The sequence below is a fragment of the Cervus elaphus genome, chromosome 9, assembly GCF_910594005.1.
Source record: "Cervus elaphus chromosome 9, mCerEla1.1, whole genome shotgun sequence".
In the NCBI taxonomy this organism is placed as follows: domain Eukaryota; kingdom Metazoa; phylum Chordata; class Mammalia; order Artiodactyla; family Cervidae; genus Cervus; species Cervus elaphus.
Genome location: NC_057823.1, coordinates 99,295,466 through 99,319,822, shown reverse-complemented (window position 1 = coordinate 99,319,822; position 24,357 = coordinate 99,295,466). Strand labels below are relative to the sequence as shown.

The window sequence follows — 24,357 nt, the reverse complement described above, 5'->3', positions numbered from 1 at the left end:
GTGTCAAATAGATTATATATACTAAGTAAGAAATCATCGTTTAATCTTGGATCAAAAGAAATGAAAAGAAAAAGTACATGTGTAGTTTAGAATGACAAATCAAAATGTTTTTGTCTTCTTAAACAAGGAAGTTGTGTCAGTGTGATGTTACTATGACAAGTTTGCTGGTATCATCACTACATGTTAGAAAATTAAGCGTGTTTCCCACCACCACTGAACGGTCACGGGGCAGTTAGTTTATTAACACTATGAATTGCAAAGAGAAAATGTTATGGTTTTTCTGCCTTGGTTTTCTGGCGTGGGTGATTAAAGTATCAGCCGTAATATTTCATGAATGCTGTTTCTTTCCTTTTAATGTACAGCATAATTTTTAAGAACATAAATTCCATGCTGAATCAGTTCTTCCCTCTGTAAAAAAAAAAAAATAGCAACTGCTCAACAACCCCTGATAAATGGAGTGGTTCAGTTCCCTGACTAGGACAAGAGGGCTGAGAAATACATCCTAAGTATCTTGCTTGGTTTTCCTTGTCTTAAATATTTCCAGTAATGAATTTTTACCAGAAAAAAAGGAATTCCTCAACAGGAATTTGTTGCCAGAATTTTTTCTTTATACCCCTTTCAGAAAAGTTAAAATGATCCTTCACTTTTAATTACAAAGGAATGATTTAGAGTGTATGCTTAATATTCATTTCATATGCATTTTCAAGAAACTTACATTTATAATTCAAATAAATATTAGTCTTGCAACTATATATATTCACTTTTGTGAAAAAGAAAACAGTCACATGCATGGAAATTCATTTGATTTAAGCACAATATGTTCATTCTTTGGCATCCATTTCCCTTTACCCCCACCCCAGAAAAAATCTAAGTTTTATTGAATAATATCTGTGCAGTTATAGCAAATTTGCCAAATGAGTAATGCTATTTTGATTTTGACTGAAGTGTGGGAACGACATAATCTAAGATATTTCCCTGTTACATGGATTGTTGTCTTCTAGAATGAGTTTGACTTTTTTTCATTCTGTGATTTCCGTAGAAATAATATGACACTGTTCTTCCCACCCTTGCCAGTAATATAAACAAATCTGCGTTTGTGAAAAGAAGCCTCTTTTCTACTTAGTCACTTAGTCATTTTCATGATATGTGTCATTTGCATTTATTTCTGTCAACGTGAGGACTTTGTTCATTGTTATCAGCAAGCATAACGTACGATGTGTGTTTCTGGGTTTTTGTGTTCATCTACTATACTGAAAATTCAAATATTCAACATGATGCTTCATCTCCATTTCTTATACTTTGCCTTCTACATAATAATATACCACGTATAAGTCATCGGTTAACCCTAGGCTTCATATTTCAAAAAGTGACATCAGTTAGCTATTTAATCCTTTGACTAGCATTTTTTAATATCTTTTCTCTCATGAGAACTGAGGTGTAAGTATTGTTTTCCTGTGTTAGATTTTTAAAACCCCTTTGTTCAATCACTGCTCAATGTTTGGGGAATGTCGTGACTGAGTGGCCTTGTAGAATATGCTTAAGACCAAATGGTAAGGCATTCTTTTCCTTACACGAAGGTTGGGTGAAAGATGAACCTGTAGAGATTTTCATTGATTCTAAAAGAAATCAGTGTGGAAATAGTGTCAATGAAAACCCCTGTCCTGGAATAATTTTTAAATAGTTATGCTTTTATATTCTATACACTGTGTCCTTAGACTTGTTTCTTCATCACTTTGACCTAGTTCCTCACCCCTCAGTTCAGTTCAGTTCAGTTGCTCAGTCATGTCTGACTCTTTGTGACCCCGTGAATTGCAGCATGCCAGGCCTCCCTCACCCCTCGGTGGAGATAATACCACTCCTGACCTCAAAGTATTGCAAAAGTATTGGCTTCAGTTCTACCACATTCACCTCAGGGAAAGTCAGAGAGGCTAGGGGTTGCATGTTTTGGCTTCTCCTAGCAATTTTGAGAAGGTAACCACAAAGCCTAGAACAAAACCAGGTATTAAAGATTCAGTGTTCTCTTGACTCTTCAAGGTCAAAAACAGGCTGGGAGCAGGTAGGAACCATATGCTTCCTCCAAGGGCAGAAAAGAGGTCATCGCCCATTTCGTGGTTAGTTGACAACTGTGGTTCCAAGGTAATAATGGTTTGAGTTAAGGGATTTCAGTATTAGTACAACAAAATACACAGTGAAATTGGCTAACAGAAAAAAAGGATGTGTTTGTAAAATTATGTGATTGGAACTTGTCTGGACTTTAATGTGAGAAAGAATAAATAAAGATAAGGCTGTAATCCACTTAGTTGTTGTTAACATCCTCCTCTATCACAGTGCATGCTGTTTCACCTCAATATCTCAAATGACTAGTTCAGTAGGTCACACAAAGGTATATAACACACACTGTGGGATATGTAAACATGTGGCTAATTGGGCATTTTCTTATTCCTATTACTAATAATAAATGTCAGGATCATATTTTGGCCAGACTACATCATTGCCAACTAGCACAAATAGTAAAATAGCCAGAAAATAATTTGAGCAATGTGTTGTATTAGCACCATGAACTCTTAAGGCATATCTGTTGAACTTTTGAAAGAGGGACCTCCTAGTTGCTTAGACTGTTCAACTATAACTTAAGGGAAATGCAGAGAATATTGACAAGTCTGAAAGATATGTCTTACTGGAGAATTAGGTGGTCTTGAGCGATTATCATGAAATAAACACAGCTTTCCTTAAAAATTAAATGACTTAAAATTAAAATGCATTAAAGAATATTGTATATGGCTGTGAGATAAGTGAAAGTGCCTTCAATTCTACATAGAAGGACTGTTGAGAGGGCATCACATCTAGCTTGAGATCACAGAAGAAATTTCAGAGGTCTAGGGTGGAAATGGAGCCAGCTGCATTCCCAAAGGTTTTCAATCAGTCTTGAAAATGAAAGACAAACAAATTGAAAATTGGGCAGCTTTGAGTAAGCAGTGAGTTTGGCCACCATACCTAATTCTTAGATATGGTTTCATGTTTTTGATATGTCAAAATAGTGGGTCAGTATAAAAATTTGGGGCTTCCCTGGTAGCTCAGATGATAGAGAATCTGCCTGCAATGCATGAGATCAGGGTTCCATCCCTGGGTCGGGAAGATCCCCTGAAAAAGGGAATGGCAGCCCACTCTAGTACTCTTGCCTGGGAAATCCCATGGACAGAGGAGCCTGGTGGGCTACAGTCTATGGGGTCGAAAAGCGTCGGACATGACTGAGCAACTAACACACACACACAAATTTAATGAGGCTAAAGAGGCAGAACTTGAGTGCATTAAATATTCTTGCATACTCAGTAGTTTTGACTCACAGAAATCCATCATTTAAAAATCAAGCGCTCTTCAATTTTATAAGATTAAGAATAGCGGGAAATAATGCTTCATAAATGCTTGCTTACCCATTCTGGCTACTTTTGATTATTGTGATCCCTGAGAAGATTTATTAAAAAAGAAGATGAAGAATGTGTGATTGCATACCTATTTATAATCTTGCTCAATCAGCACCATTGCTACTGGTAAGGCTGTGAAGTTCACAACAAGTCGGCTGAATTGCTGGGGTACAACACAGCTGGTTGGTTATTTTGGCTTCCTTAACACTTGCCCTGATTATGTGACATTCAGTTAATTATATGACTAAATATCTAATCCAACCGCAGAGAAGCTAATATGCTGGCCACATGTGGACATGATGCCAATCTTTCCTTCCAGTAAAAACTTAGGCATAGGCACTCCAAACAAAAAGAACAAGTGGGCTTGTGGAACCAGCATAGTCTAGATGTTATGGTGTGTCCTTCTGCCATGCTATTTTCAATACTTCTACTTCCATCCTTCGCAAAGCCTGATTGGGCTGTGCTTGGGTCATAGAAACTTTCCAGTAAAGCTCAGGTAGACTGATGATTCTTTGATCGCCCGGTGCCCTTTCGGTTTGCATCACAGCCACTTAGCGCTTTTGACCTCAGATACATTAGTTCCCTCTTGATCACCCCTGTTCTCCAGAAATCTTGTTATTCTCTTAGTTTCCATTTATTTCCAAGGTGGAAAGTCCCTGTCTTTCAGCACCCAGCTTTATTGATGACTACCTTATTAACTCTTCAATAACACCTGGCCAGACAGTCCTGTTTCAGAAACTGAGCTGAGGCTGTTCTTAAAAGAGTGGGTGTTTGCAAACAAGAGATGTGGAGGGGCTTTTAAACATGTGATAAGAAAAAGCAATGAAAAGCATAAACTAAACTAAAGTCATTTTTTTTTTCCTGAAAAGATAATTCATTGGGAAGTTATCTTGGCTCTCTTTAACAGGGTTGGCTCTGATTACTTGTACAGTTATAGAGAAAGTGACATTTATAGATATTGTTTTCCCTCTGATAGAATCCTCTGAAAAGGATGGCTGAGGTAGCGTTACAGCAGAAAGATCTGTCTGAAGCTAACTGTCATGTTAGCAAGTGCTATCTATTTTTTCCCTAAGGAAGGGGAAGTGTCTGTACCCGTGTTGTTCAGAATGTGTTTCCACAGTTTCCAAATCCATCTTATAATCAGCTTGGTTAGAATTTTAGACTGTTTTTGAAGCTGATGTGGAGCGCATTTTAAGACTTTAAAAATAATCATATCCTTAGTCTTCCGTGAGTTACACTGTAAGATGTTCAGTTTGCTTACGTTCACATGTAGCTGTTCTTTCCCAGGGCAGTCCCATCACTCGTATTCTTACTGTGAGAGGAATGAGTAATAACTAGTCTCCAACAGTGCATGGATCATGGATGGAGACAGATAAACACTCTATCACATAATCTAGTGGGTATAATTAAAGTTACATGACTTGAGATTATTTCTAAATAATATGATGTGTTAACTTTGTTTTCTCTCAGTAGCTCAGCCTAGATAACAGAGACTGCTTCATTGTGTGAGATAAAAGATATCTGTTGTGTTAGATAAGTGTTGTCAGAGATCTAGGAAGTAATCAGATATATTCATTAAGAGAGATAAGGAATGATGTATAAGCCAATAATTTTAGTAGAACACACACTTTACTTTCTAATTAAATTTAACTGGTTTGAGAATTTAATTAATGTGGAGAAATGCACCAGGTAGAGAAATGTGAGAAACTTTCATAATGCAGTCAAACCTGCAAAAATGCAGCAAAAGGAAATTAGTTTATCTTCCCTTCACTTGAAAGGCTGAAGTAAACAACCAAAAAGAAAAGAAAAACAAAAAAATCTGTGCATGTGAGAGTGTGTTTTCATGAATGTATAGATTCAAATTATTTTTTTCCAAATTAACAAACTCTTATTTGTTGAAAATCTAATTTTTCACTGATCAACTAGTTAAAATGTGTCCTTTTTTTTTTTTTTAGCAAGTTAAACTATTGTAAAATTTAAAACCTGTTTTTTACGTTTCATCAAATCCAGAACTCTTTGTGACAGAATCGAAGTATCACAAATGGAAAACAAATTCCAGGTGCTTTCCAAAGCTTTCTTAAAATGCAGAAATCAGGTTACAAGAATAGAATCAGAACCAGGTACTTCGTGAGGCCCAGGAGCTCAGGTGTTGAGAACAGGAGTCCTCCTCCACAAAGGGCTCATGTCTGATTAGAAAGGAAGGCAGGCATTTTGAGGATGTCCTCAAAAGGGACAGAAAGATATCTGATCCCTTGGTAGAGGATTTTTCTCTGGTAACATCTCAAAGAGGCATATTAAATGCAGTAACTCCATTTTCTTACTTTTCCTCCCCATTTAGGCCTAGGGAAAGCAATTACAAATAGGTTTGTGGAAAATGTTGGAAGGAGTTGTATTTTCCCCTTAACCTCAGGGTACAGAAAAGCCATCTCCACTTACGTATGTTTAGAAACTTGTTGAAATGACTTAAGCTTGACAAATGGTGCAGGTTAGACTATCAGGTCAAGTGTGTTTTACTTCCTTCTAGAACAGCATGTGGTTTAGACTGCCTGTTGCATGGCAGAGCTCTTATGAATTTACCATCATAAATTCCCCTATTAGGAATTCATATCATGTGATTTTATGAAGATAATAGCAATGAATATTCTTCAACAACAGGTTGTGTTAGTATAAATGACAATTTGAGCCCCACTATAATCCTTATTGAAGACAATACTGTATTCCTGAAAGTGTGATGACTTGCTGAAAATGTAATTTTACCAGGCAGGTTATCTTTTTTTCCCTACCTGGTTAAAAAAACTAAAAAACAAAAAACATGCTCATTCTGTTTTTTTCTTTTCTTGAATGCCATTTTATAAGTGAATGCTTCATACTTACTTTTCATTTGTCCATTAATGTTTTCCCTCTTTAGGTGTAATCTAGCCCCTGTGGTGGAGTTTGCTGCAGATGTGGGAACTAAATCAGATTTTATTACCATGAATCCATCAGTTGTACAAAGAGCATTTGGAGGCTTTCGGAATGAGAGTGACAGAGAAAAATTTGTGCATAGACTTTCCATGCTGAATGACAGTGTCCTTTGGATCCCTGCTTTCATGGTCAAAGGAGGAGAGAAGCACGTGGAGTGGGTTAATGCGTTAATCCTTAAGAATAAACTGAAAGTGCGGACTGCCTATCCATCACTGAGACTTATTCATGCTGTCAGAGGGTAAGTGTCTGCAAAGGACCAGTCTGTCCTTGGCACAATGGTGCATATACCTACACAGTTTCCCTAGACCACAAGGAACTTCAGTAATTTATATATATATATATATATATATATATATATATACATACATATGTTTCCATTGTTTTATAATGGCTGCTCTGTTTACCAACTTGAATTTTATTTACCTACTATTTTATTTTAGTGCTTCTCTTCTTTGAAAAGGCAAACATATGATCTTGGCACTTATTTCTATCTGCTTATGAACAAATTACTGATTTTTATATTTTGCTGTGTTAAAGAATAATAAGAATTCATAGTATAATTGATGAATTTGGAGTAAAAACTGTGAACAGAAGTGCTAAATAGCTAGTGGGCAATGTTGTGGAAGCTTAAATGTTAAATGTCTGTAAGAAGTAATTAAATCCCATCTGTAGTTAAGAGGCCAACGAGTGATAAAGCTGACTGAGATAATATGCCTTAATGCTTCCCCACTAAAGTCACAGATGCCATTTTTATGGATTATGTCAATATTTTCCTTTTATTAATACAAGCTCAACAGAAAGACCTCAGAAGTAGACTCTTGTTTCAAAGTGGCAAATAACCAAAAGGCTAAATTCAGTCGCGTATATATATGTATATAACATGCATAACACAAATATAAGCAATACTGTATATTTATTAGATATCTACTGAATGTCAGATACTGTAGATTTAAAATTGAAGAGCTGATCACTGCTTTAGAGGAATGCATAGGCTTTATGGTAGAAATAGAGGCCTGTACAGTGAGCTAAGGCATAAACAAATGATAAGGGGGAATATTGGCTGAAGTGTGGAAATTGTTCCTCATGTTAACAAAGAAGTCCTAAAAATCTAACAACGAAACTAAACTTTTAATGCAAGAAGTGATTTTAGGAACTTTAAAGTGATTGTCAGGGGAAAAAAGAAGAAACCAGAAGGAAATCTTATTGCATCTTTAGAGCAAATTGAGGCCGGAAAATAATTGTGTTGTAAATTTGTGTGATAATGGAGTCCATTGTGGTGCAATAGGATACAAAATAACTTTTGTGATCTGGTTCGGAAGATAATCAGTTTTATCCTTCATGAAGCACAATTAGATATGTGAATTTAGGAGATTAAATCTTGTAACTGCAGACTAGTATTGGCAAGGAGAAGTGCTAGAGATACGAAGACCATACAGGCTTTTGGTTAATTTACTCATAAAATGATAAAAATGTAGAGCAAAGTCAGTGGACATGAAAACGATGGGCAAGTTCAGGGTACCAATTAAACACAATGGACAGAAGTCCCAAAAGAAAAATCTTTCCAAACTCAAGAGTTAAAAATAGCTTACTTTATACACTGTCATTTGAACTGGGCTAAGGTATTTTCTGTTTTGTTTGTTTTGTTATTGAGATAATTGCCTTCAGGAATTTGCCATTTCTTTGTTTAAACCTTGAGACAGGTTTTTTTTTTTTTTTTTTTAATTGTTATTCTGCACACAATTAAATTGCATTCTTGCAATAAGATCCTGGTTATTCAGCATTCATTCTCTTGACATCTGGCATGAAGTTTCAACAAAGATAAAATACATGCATTTAGAAGATAAGTAATTTTTTTAAGTTACTGATTCCTATAATTACAGTTTGAGTCTGAAAAAAGAGATGTGTTCTTAATAGAGAGCAACTTCCTAATGTATTGTGCTAGGAGCATATCTTTTTAATTTTTAAATTTCTCTATTAATCACATGTATTGCAAATATTTTTTCCAGCTTGTGGTTTGCGGTTCACTCTCTAAATGGTGCCCTTTGATGTACGGGAATTTAATTTTAACAAAATCTAGTTTGGTCTATATTATTTCCTTCATTTAAAAATTGTGATAGAGCACACATAACAAAATCTACCACCTCAACCATTTTTAGCGAACAATGTAGTAGTATTAAGGGCATTCATTTTGTTGAACAACCATCACTACCATTCACATGCAGAACTCTCTTCCTCTTGCAAACTGAAACTCTTCATCTATTAAACAATTGCTCCCCATTCCCTTCTCCCCCCACTCACTGGCAGTCACCATGCTACTATCTGTTTTTATGATTTGGACAACTCTAACTACCTTATATAAGTGGAATAATACAGTATTTGTCTATTTATGACTGGCTTATTTCACTTAGTGTAATGTCCTTCATTGTTTCTTATAATTTTTTTTTAAGTTAGAATTTGTTTTGTCTGACATTGGTATAGTCACTCCTGTTCTTCTATTACTGTCTTTTGTTTTTCAGTATTTTGTATGTCTATGCGTGCAGTGAAACATATGAATTTCTTTCTCATTTCCTCTGTGTGTATTCTAGAGCTATTTTCTTTGTGGTTACCATGGGGATTTCATTTGAAATCTTAAAGTTATAACACTTTTATTTGAATTTATACCAGCTGAGCTTCAGTAACATACAAAAAGTTCTGTCCACACTAACTTTCCACTGTTGGTGTCACAAAATTATATTTTTATCCATATTAATGTGTTGAAGTTGAGTATCACTGATTCATAGGAAAATAAAGAACTCACTCTGTCCTGTCTTACACACACACACACAGTGTAGCACATACATATACATATGTGCATACATATACACGTACGTATATGCACACCCATACATATACACACGGGCTTCCCAGGTGGTAAAGAACCTGGCTGCCTGCCAGGCGGCATTACAGATGTGGATTCGATCCCTGGGTCAGGTCAGGAAGATCCCCTGGAGGAGGGCATGGCCACCCATTCCAGTATCCTTGCCTGGAGAATCCCATGGACAGAGGAGCTTGGTGGGCTACAGTCCAAAGGGTCTCAAAGAATTGCCCACGACTGAAGTGATTTAGCATGCACGCGTACACACACACCAGTGATATCTTATTAAGATTAAATACAAATGTTTTTAAAGTACTCGATTGTAGGAAACTAATAAAATTCAAGGTTACTGTGAATGAGTACTTTTCCAATAGACTATTTTTAGTGGTTTTATGTTCACAGAAAAATTGAGAAGATGGTGCAGAGATGTTCCGTATACTCCCTGCCCCTACACATGCATAGTCTCCATGGTCAAAATCTTCCACCAGAGCCCTACATTTGTTATAATTAGTGGACCTGAATTTATAGATCATCATCACCCAAAGTCCATACTTTATACCAGAGTTTACCCTTAATTGTACATTCCATGACTTTTAACAGATGTGATATGACATGTATCCACCATTATAATATCATATAAAGTTTCCTTGTCCTAAAAATCATCTGTGTTCAGACTGTTCATCTCTTTCTCCCATTAAGCCATAGCAAGCATTGATGTTTTCACTTTCTCCATAGTTTTTTGCCTCTTCCCAAATGTCATATTGTTAGAACCATACAGTATGTAGCCTTTTCATATTGGTTTCTTTCACTTAATAGTATGTATTTAGGTTTCTTTCATATCTTTTTACTGCTTGATACCTCATTCCTTTTTTAGGGCTAAATAATGCTTCGTTGTTTTGACGTACTAGTCTATTCATTCATCTATTTCTTCTAAGTTTTAGCAATTATGAACAAAGCTACTAAAAACATATGTGTGCAGGTTTTTGAGTGGACATCGTTTTCAGCTTGTTTGATTACTGGATCTTATGATAAGAGTATGTTTGGTGTTGCAAGAGACTGATAAACTGTCTTCCAAAGTGACTATCATTTTACACTCAAACTAATAATGACTGAGAATTGCTGTTGTTCCACATCCTTCTCTGCATTTGGTGTTTTCAGTATATATTTAGGTGATTTTGGTCATCCTAATAGATATATAGTGGTACCTTCCCTGGTAGCTCAGTTGGTAAAGAATCCGCCTGTTATGCAGGAGACCCCGGTTCAATTCCTGGGTCGGGAAGATCCACTGGAGAAGGGATAAGCTACCCACTCCAGTATTCTTGGGCTTCCCTTGTGGTTCAGCTGGTAGAGAATCCACCTGCAATGCCGGAGACCTGGGTTCAATCCCTGGGTTGGGAAGATTCCCTGGAGAAGGGAAAGGCTACCCACTCCAGTATCTGGCCTGGAGAATTCCATGGACTGTACATGGGGTCGCAAAGAGTCAGACTCGACTGAGTGACTTTCATTTTCAATTGTTGTTTTAATTTACATTTCTTTTACAACATATGATGTGAAGCATCTTAGAATATGCTTATTTCCCACCTGCATCTCTTCTTTAGTGAGATGTCTGTTGAAGTCTTTGGCCCATTTTTTTCAGTCAAGTTGGTTTTCTTATTAGAGAGTTTCTTTGTGTATTTTGGATAACTATCCTTTATCAGATATGTCTTTTGAAAATATTTTCTCCCAGACAGTGACTTGTCTTTTCATTCTGTTCCCATTGTCTTAATGAAGTCTAGTTTATCAATTATTTTTTTCATTGTGCTTTTTGTGTTGTATCTAAAAAGTCATCACCAACCCAAAGTTATCTAGATTGTCTTAAGAGTCATCATCTAAGAGCTTTATAGTTTTTGCATTCTATATTTAGATCTATCATCCACTTTTAGTTAATTTTTGTGAGAGGTGTCAAGTTCTTTATCAGGATTCATTTTTTAATGAGGATGGCCAATAGTTCCAACACCATTTCTTAAAAAGACTGCCTTAGCTTCTTTGTATTACTTTTGCTTCTTTTTCAAACATTAGTTGACTAAATTTGGGGGGGGGGGGTCTATTTCTGAGCTCTTTAACTGTTCCATTTGATCTAGTTTGTCTGTTCTTTGCTGACATCATATTGTCCTGAATACCGAAGCTTTATGGTAAGTCTTGAAGTCAGGTAGTGTCAGTCCTCTGACTTTATTCCTCCATCAATATTGTGTTGACTACTCTGGGTTTTTGCATCTCTGCATAAACTTTGGATTTATTACTTTATTCCCTAGGTCCTGGTTTTTCTTTCTCCATTTACTGACAACAGCAAAACACTTAATCAGAGGAATGGTTGAAATAGGGCATTTTCAATAAGTTAGAATCTAGATAGAATTACATATGGTTAACAACAGTAAATTCATATAGCCTTTTTGCATTTATTTTAAACATAGAAAATACAAGACTTTTTACTAGTTAGTTCATCAGTCCCCTCCTTTTATGTTCGTCTTATTCACTTTTCTTCCATAAACATTATACATATAAAATATATCACCATTTTCTAAACATTTTACTCCAAAGAACAACAAAGTCAAGCTTCTGACTACTAGTGAAGTCAGTGATATGCTTTCTTTTGACTACTGTACTTTAGGTATTTTTGACAAGACTTGTTTTGTATTCTCCAGAAAGAACTTAACTTGCTACTTTCATGCTTACACATCAGCATATTTCCCCTCAAGGTCAAGTTCTCAACTGTGGCCTGGGGTATAAAAAGTAGCCCTAAATTTACCTTTCACCTTTCAAGTACCTTGGAAATTTGTACACATGATGTTTGTGAAAGGTTGTTTCATTTATGGAACTAATGAAATTAACACACTGATTCAGGCAGATGTGGCATTTCAACATAATATTTGTACTCTATAAGTTTACCGAGACTCAGAAAGAAAATAAGGAAGTGGGAATACTGATGAAACAGAAAAGATTCACATGATATGAAACCATGAGCAAACGCCCTGAAGACGTGTTCTCTACGTATTTTTTCACATGTCTCTGAAACCCTGTGGTTAATACAATTCAGGAAAATAGAGAGTTTTGTATCGTCTATGGATTATTAGAGTTTGTTTGTCTCAAGAGAGGGCTTTCGTGCAGTCCATCCATTTTATGGTGCATGCCATCACAGTGCTAAAATGGGAAGCCTCTTCCAAGTACTGCAGTTACAAGTAGAAATTATATTGTCAAGCTTCATGATTTAAACTTTTCTTCTCTGAAAATTATGATGGCTTACCAACTTTAAGCATCAAATTAGTTGTACGTGTTTTAAAGCTCTGAAAATACAACCATCAATCATAAAACTTGATGATGGTTTTTAATGTGTTGTCATTCTTCCTAAGTCATGTTAAGTGAAACAGGAGGGGAAACGATCTCTATTTTCTAATTTTGAAACAGTCTTACAAAATAATGAGAGTAGTCTAATGGGGAAAATTAAAAAAATAACTATAATTACAAATTAAAGTGCATACATCAGTGTTACACTGGTTTGGGATTCCAAGCTGTTCATTTGTATTTATTCTGAAGCTTCTCATGTCTAATATTCTTATTACTATTTTGTAATTTCCCTTGTGAAGAATGGAACAATTTTCCTAAGACTTCAAGAGTGAAGAGGAAATTTTGAAACTTTAAAATGACTTGTTGAAACTTTAAAAATGTGATTACAAAATATAAAAATCAAGGTTTCTTCTTTATATATTGATAACAAAATTATCAATGTATAACCTGAAATCTGAAAAGAATTTAACCTAATAATGTGATTTAATATGCAATTGAATTATTCTGTAAGATATATTAAATATATTTTTGCAAAATATATAATGTTAGACAAAAATTTCTATTTTTATAATTACTATAGTTTGATTCATGATAGTCAAGTGCTGTTTTTAATAATGGGATGATTATACTTTTATTTTCTCATTGTTTTTATCATTATGTCAAAGAAAATTAAACAGTACATAAAGTAGCTTCTCAGTTCCACTACCGACTACAATGGATAACTTCTTAAGAATTCCAGGCAATAAATAAATGAACATATTTTGAAATTATATTTTGTATGCATAAATATGTTATATGTAAAGTGTTCTAGATTAGAATCATGTGTATTTTCTTCAGTTTCTTTTGAGTTTGTACTTTGAAGAGTTTACTTTGTAGTTCTCAACTGTATTCCCTTAGAATGTGCTTAACTTTGTTCAGATATCTATCTTAAAGAGCTTGTGTGTGCTAAATCACGTCATTTGTGTCTGACTCTTTGCGACCCTATGGACTATAGCCCTGCAAGCGTCTCTGTCCATGGGATTCTCCAGGCAAAAATACTGGAGTGGGTTGCTGTGTCCTCCTCCAGGGGATCTTCCTGACCTAGGGATCGAACCCACATCTCTTATGTCTCCTGCATTGACAAGTAGGTTCTTTACCACTAGCACCACCTGGGAAGCCCCTTAAAGAGATTAATTGATTTAAATTTTAGATTTGTTTATAAATAGTTTTGGAAAAAGTATTCAAACATTTCTATTTGAATGCTTTGCTTCCTGGCAAATATTATGAACTGTTATGGAAGTACTTAAAGCAAAAATAAAACATCCCCTTTAATTATTTTATAAATTTTTATGATCCAGTTTTGTTATTTGAATTCTACCAAAACAAAAATAAGTCAATTACCATATTTTGTCACCACATTCTAATTAATAATTTGTTTTAATATAAATATAATAATAAGGACTATACTCATTATGTTGACAAGCTAATACTTTGTATTAATCAGGATAAATACTAGGATTGATGATTTGTTGGTGATCATTGAGATTGATAAACATGCATAGTGTTCAGTGATATAACCTTCATAGTTAATAATTCTAAAGTTATCCAACAATTTTGTAAACAAATATCTTCACCAAAACAATTTTTAAGGAAATGATAAATTCAATTCATACCTATTCTTTAAAATTTTATGTGAATTCTCTTTATGACTTTCTTCCTTAACTTTTAGCTTAGAATATGTATCTACCCTTGTATTTGAGAAATATTCCAAATGATTTTTTTCTTTGAAGGATAATTTTGCAACTACAAAAGAAATGTGCAAGTATGAGATAAGTTGACTATATGGCTGCTTTAAATTTGCTTGGAATTAAGAATTTCCATTTGAAATGCTTGGGATAACCCTCATGACCTACAGCAATATCACACAAATTGGAGTTCATAGATGTATTTCTCAGGTTCTGAGAAAAAAATACTTATTCTCTTTAAAACATGTTTTTATATTGATCCAAACTGAGAACACTGGCTTACAGAATTTTTAAAAATCATTTAGGAGCTTGACTTCCAAAGACAGTCAAAGCAAACCTTTCTTATTCTGACCATAGACAAGACTGTTTACAATCTTGAGCTTCAGGTTTATTTTCTATAAAATGTGGATGTTGACATAAATAATCATTGAGATCCTATGGGCTTTGAGTTTCACTGGTTCTGTTCTTTAGTTTTCTTACTCACATGAATATTCAAAATGCCACAAACATTTGTACTGAATTTTCATGAATATCCTCAGGAATATCCTCTCTATAACCTTAAGGGAGGCATCATTTAACTTTTGATTTTCACAGTAACTGAGGTAGCTTTCTAAAATATTCCTGTTTTAAAGTCATTTGTCTAGGAATTTAAATCCTCTTCATATTTTTCAAGACCAAAATTAATTAAGATCCTCATCAGAATGTTACACACACGCAAACACATTAATATACACACATAAATATGTATGTGCATATATGAAGATATAGAAGAGATAATTATATATGTTTCTTCTGGGGCCATTTATCTATTGAATTATTCTTTCTTTGATTTCTGCAGTTATTGTTAAAAAGCATAGATCTTTCTATAAATGCAAATTATGGAAAATTATTTCTGGAGAAGTGTTTATTTCTTACATACATGAAAAATCAAAGTAATGTTCATATATGCTACATATACATTTTCACAAAGTACTTTCTTATATAATACATTAAAATATATTAATATGTTATTAATACCTTACATATATTTACTGACTAGTGTGTAATACACTGTTTTATATATACAGATATAAAGTACAGTATACTAATAATACATATATAACAACTTATTCCATGCAGGTTGCTTTGCTAGACCTTGTGTGTGTCAAACAATATTCAATAATACATTGTCTTACATTGCTTAATAAACAGCAGTCTCCCATTCTGTATTTATATTTTTGGCATTTATTGTGCCATCTTGAATTTATTATTTCTAGTAATTTCATCTTGTGTTGGAGGACTAAGTTTCCTTCTATATTGTTACTCAGTTCAGTTGCTCAGTTGTGTCTGACTCTTTGCAACCCCATGGACGGTAGCACGCCAGGCCTCCCTGTCCATCACCGACTCCTGGAGTTTACCCAAACTCATGTCCACTGAGTTGGTGATTGCATCCAACTATCTCATCCTCTGTCATCCCCTTCCCTCCTGCCTTCAACCTTTCCCAGCATCAGAGTCTTTTCCAATGAGTCAGTTCTTCGCATCAGGTGGCCAAGTATTGGAGTTTCAGCTTCAACATCAGTCCTTCCAATGAATATTCAGGACTGATCTCCTTCAGGATGGACTGGTTGGATCTCCTTGCAGTCCAAGGGACCCTCAAGAGTGTTCTCCAACACCACAGTTCAAAAGCATCAATTTTTCGGCACTCAGCTTTCTTTATAGTTCAACTTTCACATCCATACATGACTACTAGAAAAACCATAGCCTTGACTAGATGGACCTTTGTTGGCAAGTTAATGTCTCTGCTTTTTAATATGTTGTCTAGGTTGGTCATAACTTTTCTTCCAAGGAGCAAGCATCTTTTAATTTCGTGGCTGCAGTCACAATCTTCAGTGATTTTGGAGCCCAAAAAATAATCTGTCACTCTTTCCACTGTTTCCCGTCTATTTGCCATGAAGTGATGAGACCAGATGCCATGATCTTAGTTTTCTGAATGTTGAGCTTTAAGCCAACTTTTTCACTCTCCTCTTTCACTTTCATCAAGAGGCTCTTCAGTTCTTCCCTTTCTGCCATAAGGGTGGTGTCATCTGCATATCTGAGGTTATTGATATTTCTCCCAGCAATCTTGATTCCAGCTTGTGCTTCCTCCAGCCCAGCATTTCTCATGATGTACTCTGCATATAAGTTAAATAAGTAGGGTGACAATATATAGCCTTGACATACTCCTTTTCCTATTTGGAACCAGTCTTTCATTCCGTGTCCAGTTCTAACTATTGCTTCCTGACCTGCACAGAGATTTCTTAAGAGGCAGGTCAGGTGGTCTGGCATTCCCCTCTCTTTCAGAATTTTCCACAGTTTGCTGTGATCCACACAAAGGTTTTGGCATAGTCAATAAAGCAAAAATAGATGTTTTTCTGCAACTCTCTTACTTTTTTGATAACCCAACAAATGTTGGCAATTTGGTCCTCTGCCTTTTCTAAATCCAGCTTGAACATCTGGAAGTTCACAGTTCTTGTACTGTTGAAGCCTGGCTTGGAGATTTTTGAGCATTAATTTGCTAGTATGTGAGATGAGTGCAATTCTGCAGTAGTTTGAGCATTCTTCAGCATTACCTTTCTTTGGGATTGGAGTGAAAACTGACCTTGTCCAGTCCTATGGCCACTGCTGTGTTTTCCAAATTCATTGGCATATTAAGTGCAGCACTTTCACAGCATCATCTTTCAGGATTTGAAATAGCTCAATTGGAATTCCATCACCTCCACTAGCTTTGTTCGTAGTGGTGCTTCCTAAGGCCCACTTGACTTCGCATTCCAGGATGTCTGGTTCTAGGTGAGTAATCTTACCATGATGATTATCTGGGTTGTGAAGATCTTTTTTGTATAGTTCTTTGTTTTCTTGCCACTTCAACTTAATATTTTCTGCTTCGGTTAGGTCCATACCATTTCTGTCCTTTATTGTGCCCATCTTTGCATGAAATGTTCTCTTGGTATTTCTAATTTTCTTGAAGATATCTCTAGTCTTTCCCATTCTATTGTTTTCCTCTATTTCTTTGCATTATTTCTATTACATTATTACTGTAGGTGTATAAATAACTTGAATTTTTCTTCTTATTCAGAATATAAGATGTATTCTAGTTTATCTGTATATTTCATGATCAGTAAACTTATTTCTTCATATTTTATTAAATAATATTATGTTGAACAATGGGATATCACTTAATATAACCTCCCAAGTTTCTCAGAGTTTTGCTGAATCATTAATGTTTTCTATTAGCATGCAGCCTGTAAGCTATTATAGCTGAGTATTTAATTCCCAATGCTATGAGTGAAGTCGTAATTCCTAGTTTGTGGATTTCAATGTAGGAAGGAACAACACACCTTACAGAAACGATATCAAGTGACATGTCTAGCTCACCCCTTATCTGTGTAGCTATCTCTCTGTTATACACTATTTCATTGCTCAAGTATACTTTTCTATGAAAAGAAGCACATATTAGTTCCTTTGTTACAATGTATGATTTTCAATATGGTTCTTAAAAATAAACACATTGTATTTTCATACATGTTTCAGCATCAATGTCTATTCCAGTAAGACTCACACAAAAATACCATATCAATGACTTTATTTCCCGAACTTATCTTTTGGATGTTAAAATCTGTCATTTTTAAATAAGTACGAAGATAAAAAGCTATATAAAATTAGGTTGATCCTCTGCAGGCTAAATTCATGGGAATGACATGTACTTGCAGAAGAAGTTGAATCAGACCAGGCTTCCAGTAGAATTGTCGGTAACAAAATACACTGACATAGACCAATACTAGATAGACTTCAGGAAACTTGAGTTTACCACTGTTATACAAGTGGATTATTTTAGAGTATTGAATCAACTCAAAATTGTATAAGGAAAAGCAGTTTTAAAAGACAACTTTGAAAATGGAGATATTCACTCCAAATGCTTTCTGAAAATGGCTTACTTGTTTTAAATTTAGTTTTATGCCAAAAACACTTCCATATGGTTTCCATTTTGACTAATGAGCAACACAGCTGTAATACTTCTTTGTAAAATATGTATCCTTCTTTAATGCTTTGAGCAGCTAGAAACTGCCTAATGGGTATTTTAAACACGATGATATTTCCATGATGGAATATTTCTTCCCTTACTGGCAACTCTGATATCCACGCTTCCGCATTGCGGGATTTCTTGATATCTTAATCTAGTTGGCCTTGAGCCATGGTATTGTTTTCTGGCAGCTTCCATCATTCATATTTTACTGTGGAATGTGACAGTATAAATAGTTTATATCTGAGAAGTCATTCATAGGTGTATGGCTCAACGGGACCCTGTGGGAGACAGTTGCCAGGTTGCCCTCAGCCAGCCTGTTTTCCAGTTCTTGATTCTTCTCATTGAGACTAAAAGCTTTTGCAGAGTATCTAGGGTGCTTTTGGGGGAGTCGAGAATCCTTCATGGCACTCACTGATATTGACATATCCTGGAGTTTCTCCTTGATAGGCATTTTTTTTTTTCTTTTCTCCACCTAGAACATTCTGCTTCTTCAGTTTAAAGGTAAGAGCCAGTTGGACACAATTCCTCACTCTTGTCCCTTTCTCTGAAATTAACCTGGATGTCTTTTCTCTGTATTCTCTTCAGAAGGGATGTATATTTCAAATAGAACAATCCTCAGAATGTATGATTATTTTTTATATTATTTTGTGTCTTTATATTGCATATTTCATGAGAGAAAAGGTTGATTTATTCATCCCGTTGTATACCTAGGAAAAAGTATGAAAGCCCTGTGTTCATTATGTTGGGGCCTGGGGCCTGGGTGCAAGGGGATGGAGAATGGACCCACGAAAAAGGGCCAAGTTGTGCTGAAAAAAGACTTTGAAGTTTTGTTTAAGGTTCATTATTTAGAGCAAAGAAGTAAAGCGGCAAGCAGAAGGAGGAAATGACTTTTTTAAATATGAATCTGAATACCACTGGGAATCACATTAACCATTCAGCTTATTTTAAAATAGAAGGAAATCTTGGAAATAAGGAAGGCTTGCAACTCAAATAATGAGGTTAAAACTAGAATAACTCTTTCCTACAATATATTAATTAATCAACTGGTACACATCAAGGACCATCTTGTGCTCAGTATTCACACAATTCTGAAAGCAATGCTTACTAAATTTTACCTGCCTAAGTTGTTGTTAGAATGAAAATATAAGAATAAGTTCTAACTAAAAAGTAAATGGATCATAATAATGAAGTGTAACACGGGAACATTCAGACGGCACATCTACAAATTCATCCTGATCACTTGAGGAATATTGTCTTTGTTCCATAATTTAGTAACTTAATGTTATCTCTTGATTATTGTTTTGCAATATTTCTCTCTCTGTATATATATATATATATATAGTATGTATATTTATATTAATATCTATTATTGTTTGTTTATGATGCTTTCTAGAAGAAAATGTTTATTTTACACACTGTAGTGAAGGTAAGAAATTTATTTTCATCATTTTTAAAAATTCCTATACTGACACAGTATTCAGAACAAAGGTTTTCTCTGCTATTTTAAGAGCTACACAGAAAATTCATGAATTTATTTCGTAGGTTGTATTCATTACTTGCTTTTAGTTCTTTTATTCCTTTCTACTCTGAAAACCCAGGCTTGTAATGAGTGGTAGAAAACACATAAATAATATTAGAAATCCCCTTGTTTCTCTGACCTTTAAAGAAAAAAGAAGAACACTGATCACTATGCAAAATTCGTCTTGAATTAATCTGCATAAAGCTATTCTAATTTAAGTTCAAGTGATCTAGCAGTGACTACATTCAGAGACTTCTTATATACATGAAAAAATTAGTTGTGAATTTTAAATAAAAGGCAAATATATAATAAATTTTTAAGCAGTATGACTATATATTGTCTAAGTTTGCTGAGGAATGTAACTGAATCAAGTGTCCCATAAATCTTTTAAAATATACAGTTTCTTGAAAGTGGTAAAGTTTTAGCTGCTCAGCTGTGTCTGACTCTTTGTGACCCCATGGACTGTAGTCTACCAGGCTCCTCTGTCCATGGAATTCTCCAGGCAAGAGTACTGGAGGGGGTCACCATTCTCTTCTCCAGGGGATCTTCCCAAACCAGGGATCAAACTGGGTCTCCTGCATTGCAGGCAGATTCTTTACCATCTGATATTGTACGGGACTCTCACTTTGTGGGCCTAAGTGAAGATAAAATCCTAAGGTATTTTCTCCATTCTTACAAACAGTTTTTATCATCTCCTAAGAATTTTAGCCTAATACACTATTATTATGACTCGTCCATAAAGTAAAATTCTGTCTGTTTGGTATAATTTTTGTATATGCCATAAGGATTCCTCATCCCTCAAAGGATTTTACTTCTGTTCAATTTGAACAGATTTTTGTCTCAAAGAAAAATAGCTACCTAAATTTAAGATATTCAGGAGAGAGCAGCTTAGATAAACAGTAAGATATACATAACTGATAAGTAATTTTTACTTAAATAAATTGTTAGGATTAAAGGAACCAGTGAAGTTGCTCAGTCATGTCCGACTTTGTGATCCCATGCCTACTAGGCTCCTCCGTCCGTGGAATTTTCCAGGCAAGAGTACTAGAGTGGGTTGCCATTTCCTTCTCCAGGGGATCTTCCCGCCCCAGAGGCAGACCCAGGTCTCCCGCATAGCAAGTAGACGCTTTACCGTCTGAGCCACGGGGAAGCCCCAGGATTAAAGGAAAGTAATGATAAAGGCCCAGTGAGTATACAGTGGGGGCAGCAGCGCTGAGATTTCTGTGCTTCTGTTGCTCCTAGCCTGTCTGTGTGTCTTTATCCAACTGGATCATGAAGGTAGATCTCTCAGTTAAGGTTAGTACAAAAAACTTATCGGTGACAAGTCACTGCTTTGTATTGGATAAATACCTGCTGCGTTCTTGCTTTTGTGTGAGTTTTCAGCTCAGGACCTTGTTACCACAGCAATGGTATTATTTAGCTGTATTCCCTGAATAAATGTTCCTGGAGAGAGTATCAGTCAAATACTAGTGTATTAAGGACTCACAATCATTCAGTTTCACCGTGCTTTAACTTTTATCCTCCAAACCATCATCCAACGACCATGTTGGTGGTCAAATGAAATGCGTTACAGAGATTAGGCTGGCAGTTGCTATCTTATCATTAATTCCTTACTAAACATGTAACAGGTTTTATTTCAGGCAGTATACATTTCCATTTTCAACACCAAATTATTTCACCATAATTAAAGTATGGGTCATATTGCTTGTCCTGTTCTCCAATAACTCATTTAAAGCAGGCTTTTTGAAGAAAATATCACCCTTTGATGTCATTCTAGAGATAGTAAAATCAGTGGGAGAATCCAGTTCTCCTTCTTTAAAAGATAAATAAAATGTAATAAGGGAATAGTGCAATAAAGTAACTTGGAATTCTTGGATACTTAGCTTGCATAGATTCCATTGAATGAATTATATGTACTGATTTTCCTTGGCCTTTGTCAGAAAATCAGAGAAATTGGCCAAAACTAATGAAGCTGTAGCTCCAAGCAACTGAGTTCAGATTTAGAGCTTCCTTGTTTCAGGTACCCCATATGATGTCTTTTCAGTTCACACTTGGGTGAAATTAAATAGCTAAAACAATCATTTGACATCTGGATATTCTTCCATGATTTAGAATGCGAGGGATTCTATGTTAATACTTTTTGATGATTTAGTCTAATAGAATCTAACTTCATTTTCTCCTTTGCTTCATTGAATCTTGCTTAAAGCAAAATTATTACAGCTAAAGTCATGATTTTGCATTTTATTTCATTAAATCATTTTATCTCAACAGAATTTTGTAAACTTTGTACAGAAATTACTTTATAGCTATATATAAAATTTTCACAATATGACAACCTGATCTTATATTAAAGTATCTATTTTTCAGTAGAGTTTGGGAAAATTGTACAGTCATTATAAATACTTGGCAGTATCTATTTTAAAATAATAAAAAATTAAAGAAACAGTTGGAGTGGAAAATTGGCAGTTTCCCAAAACTCTCATCTTTCTTTTTGCTTTATGGTAGTCACCATAAAAAAAAACAACAACCACAAAAGAAATTGACACTTTGTAGAATTCACGGAGTTGTAGTCATGTAACCTATCAACAAGTCTCCATTAATAAACGTCACTAATAGGCAAAATCAGTGCTGTTTAGCACATTCTGTAGTTTATTCAGCTGGAAAATATTTTCTTTCTTTTTACCCTAGAACAGATGCCTACAACAGTATTAACTATCAGTTTCAAAATTAGTAAGCTGATTATTTTATGGAAAATAATTAACACCAAATATATTTCAGACAAATATTTTAGTAATGCAAAAAACATGGCATTCCTATCAGACTGGACAAAAAATGAAATACAAAACTTGTCATTAAAATGTTTACAGTAAAGTAGCAAAGTACTTTATATCACATAATTCCACATTTGGAAGATGTGAACAGATGTGTTTCTGCATATTTACCCACTCAACGATTATAGATGCAACCTATTCCAGGAGCTGGGTGGGGTCTGAAGCTGCAAAGAAAGTAACAGAAGTGTGCGTTTCCTCTAGTGATGGATTCCCCTCCTGCATTATCCAGAGATTCATATAAGGAAGACACATGGTAGTTCGCGAATTTGGCAAATGCCTGGAACATCCAGTGGGATACATGGGCTGAATGGACTCACGGAGCAGGGATGCACAAAACAGTTTCCAAGCAAGGTCAGAGGTTAACTGGGAAAGAAGAGACCAGGAATTCACAGGAGGGCCTGTTCTCTAAATGTCTGATAGCTAAAGACTGCATCATAGTCCTTGTTTGACAGCAATAAATAGAAAGACTTCAATACGTTATGGCTTGATTTTTAATGAAAGACTATTAATTAGAATCCCAGTTTACAAAAAGTTGCAAGATCCAAACAGTGATTCCACATGCTAAATATTTTTCTAGAAAAGGATGGAAGGTGTCAAAGGAAACAGGTATAGAACCTGGTGCTCAGACGGGAAAGAACCCGCCTGTAATGCAGGAGTCTCCGGTTCAATCCTTGGGTCAGGAAGGTCCACTGGAGAAGTGAACGGCTACCCACACCAGTATTCTTGCCTGGAGAATCCCATGGAGAGAGGAGCCTGGCGGGCTACAGTCCTTGGGGTTGCAAAGATTCGGGCACCACTAAGCAACTAAGCATGCATACAACTACTAAAGAGAGTAACCTGCTTAGAAATAATTCAAGGTGACAGGACAAAATTATATTCAAACAGATTTATGTGTCTCTCTTCTTTCTCCACCATGATATATGGTGGGCTTGACATTTCCCTTGCTCTGGTTTTCTCATTTCACTTGGTGTACACAGGATCTAAGTCCATGGACTTTTCACAGCATCAGTTCAGTTCAGTCGCTCAGTCGTGTCCAACTCTTTGCAACCCCATGAACCGCAGCACGCTGGGCCTCCCTGTCCATCACCAACTCCCAGAGTTTACTCAAACTCATGTCCATCGAGTCAGTGATGCCATCCAGCCATCTCATCCTCTGTCGTCCCCTTCTCCTCCTGCCCCCAATCCCTCCCAGCATCAGGGTCTTTTCCAATGAGTCAACTCTTCGCATGAGGTGGCCAAGGTATTGCAGTTTCAGCTTCAGCATCAGTCATTCCAATGATTACCCAGGACTGATCTCCTTTAGGATGGACTGGTTGGATCTCCTTGCAGTCCAAGGGACCCTCAAGAGTCTTCTCCAACACAACAGTTCAAAAGCACCAATTCTTCAGCGCTCAGCTTTCTTCACAGTCCAAGTCTCACATCCATACATGACCACTGGAAAAACCATAGCCTTGACTAGACAGACGTTTGTTGACAAAGTAACGTTTCTGCTTTTTAATATGCTATCCAAGTTGGTCATAACTTTCCTTCCAAGGAGTAAGCGTCTTTTAATTTCATGGCTGCAATCACCATCTGCAGTGGTTTTGGAGCCCAAAAAAATAAAGTCTGACACTGTTTCCACTTTTTCCCCTTCTATTTCCCATGAAGTGATGGGACCAGATGCCATGATCTTAGTTTTCCAAA

The 24,357-nt window shown here is 35.6% G+C and overlaps 1 protein-coding gene across 1 annotated transcript in view; it reads left to right on the top strand.

The window, feature by feature from the left end:
- Positions 1-24,357, top strand: part of ST8SIA4 (ST8 alpha-N-acetyl-neuraminide alpha-2,8-sialyltransferase 4) — a 98,975-nt gene that overhangs the window by 34,394 nt on the left and 40,224 nt on the right. Inside the window, 1 exon segment of the mRNA XM_043913693.1 lies at positions 6,331-6,624. Within this exon segment, the coding sequence (XP_043769628.1) occupies positions 6,331-6,624 (294 nt within the window).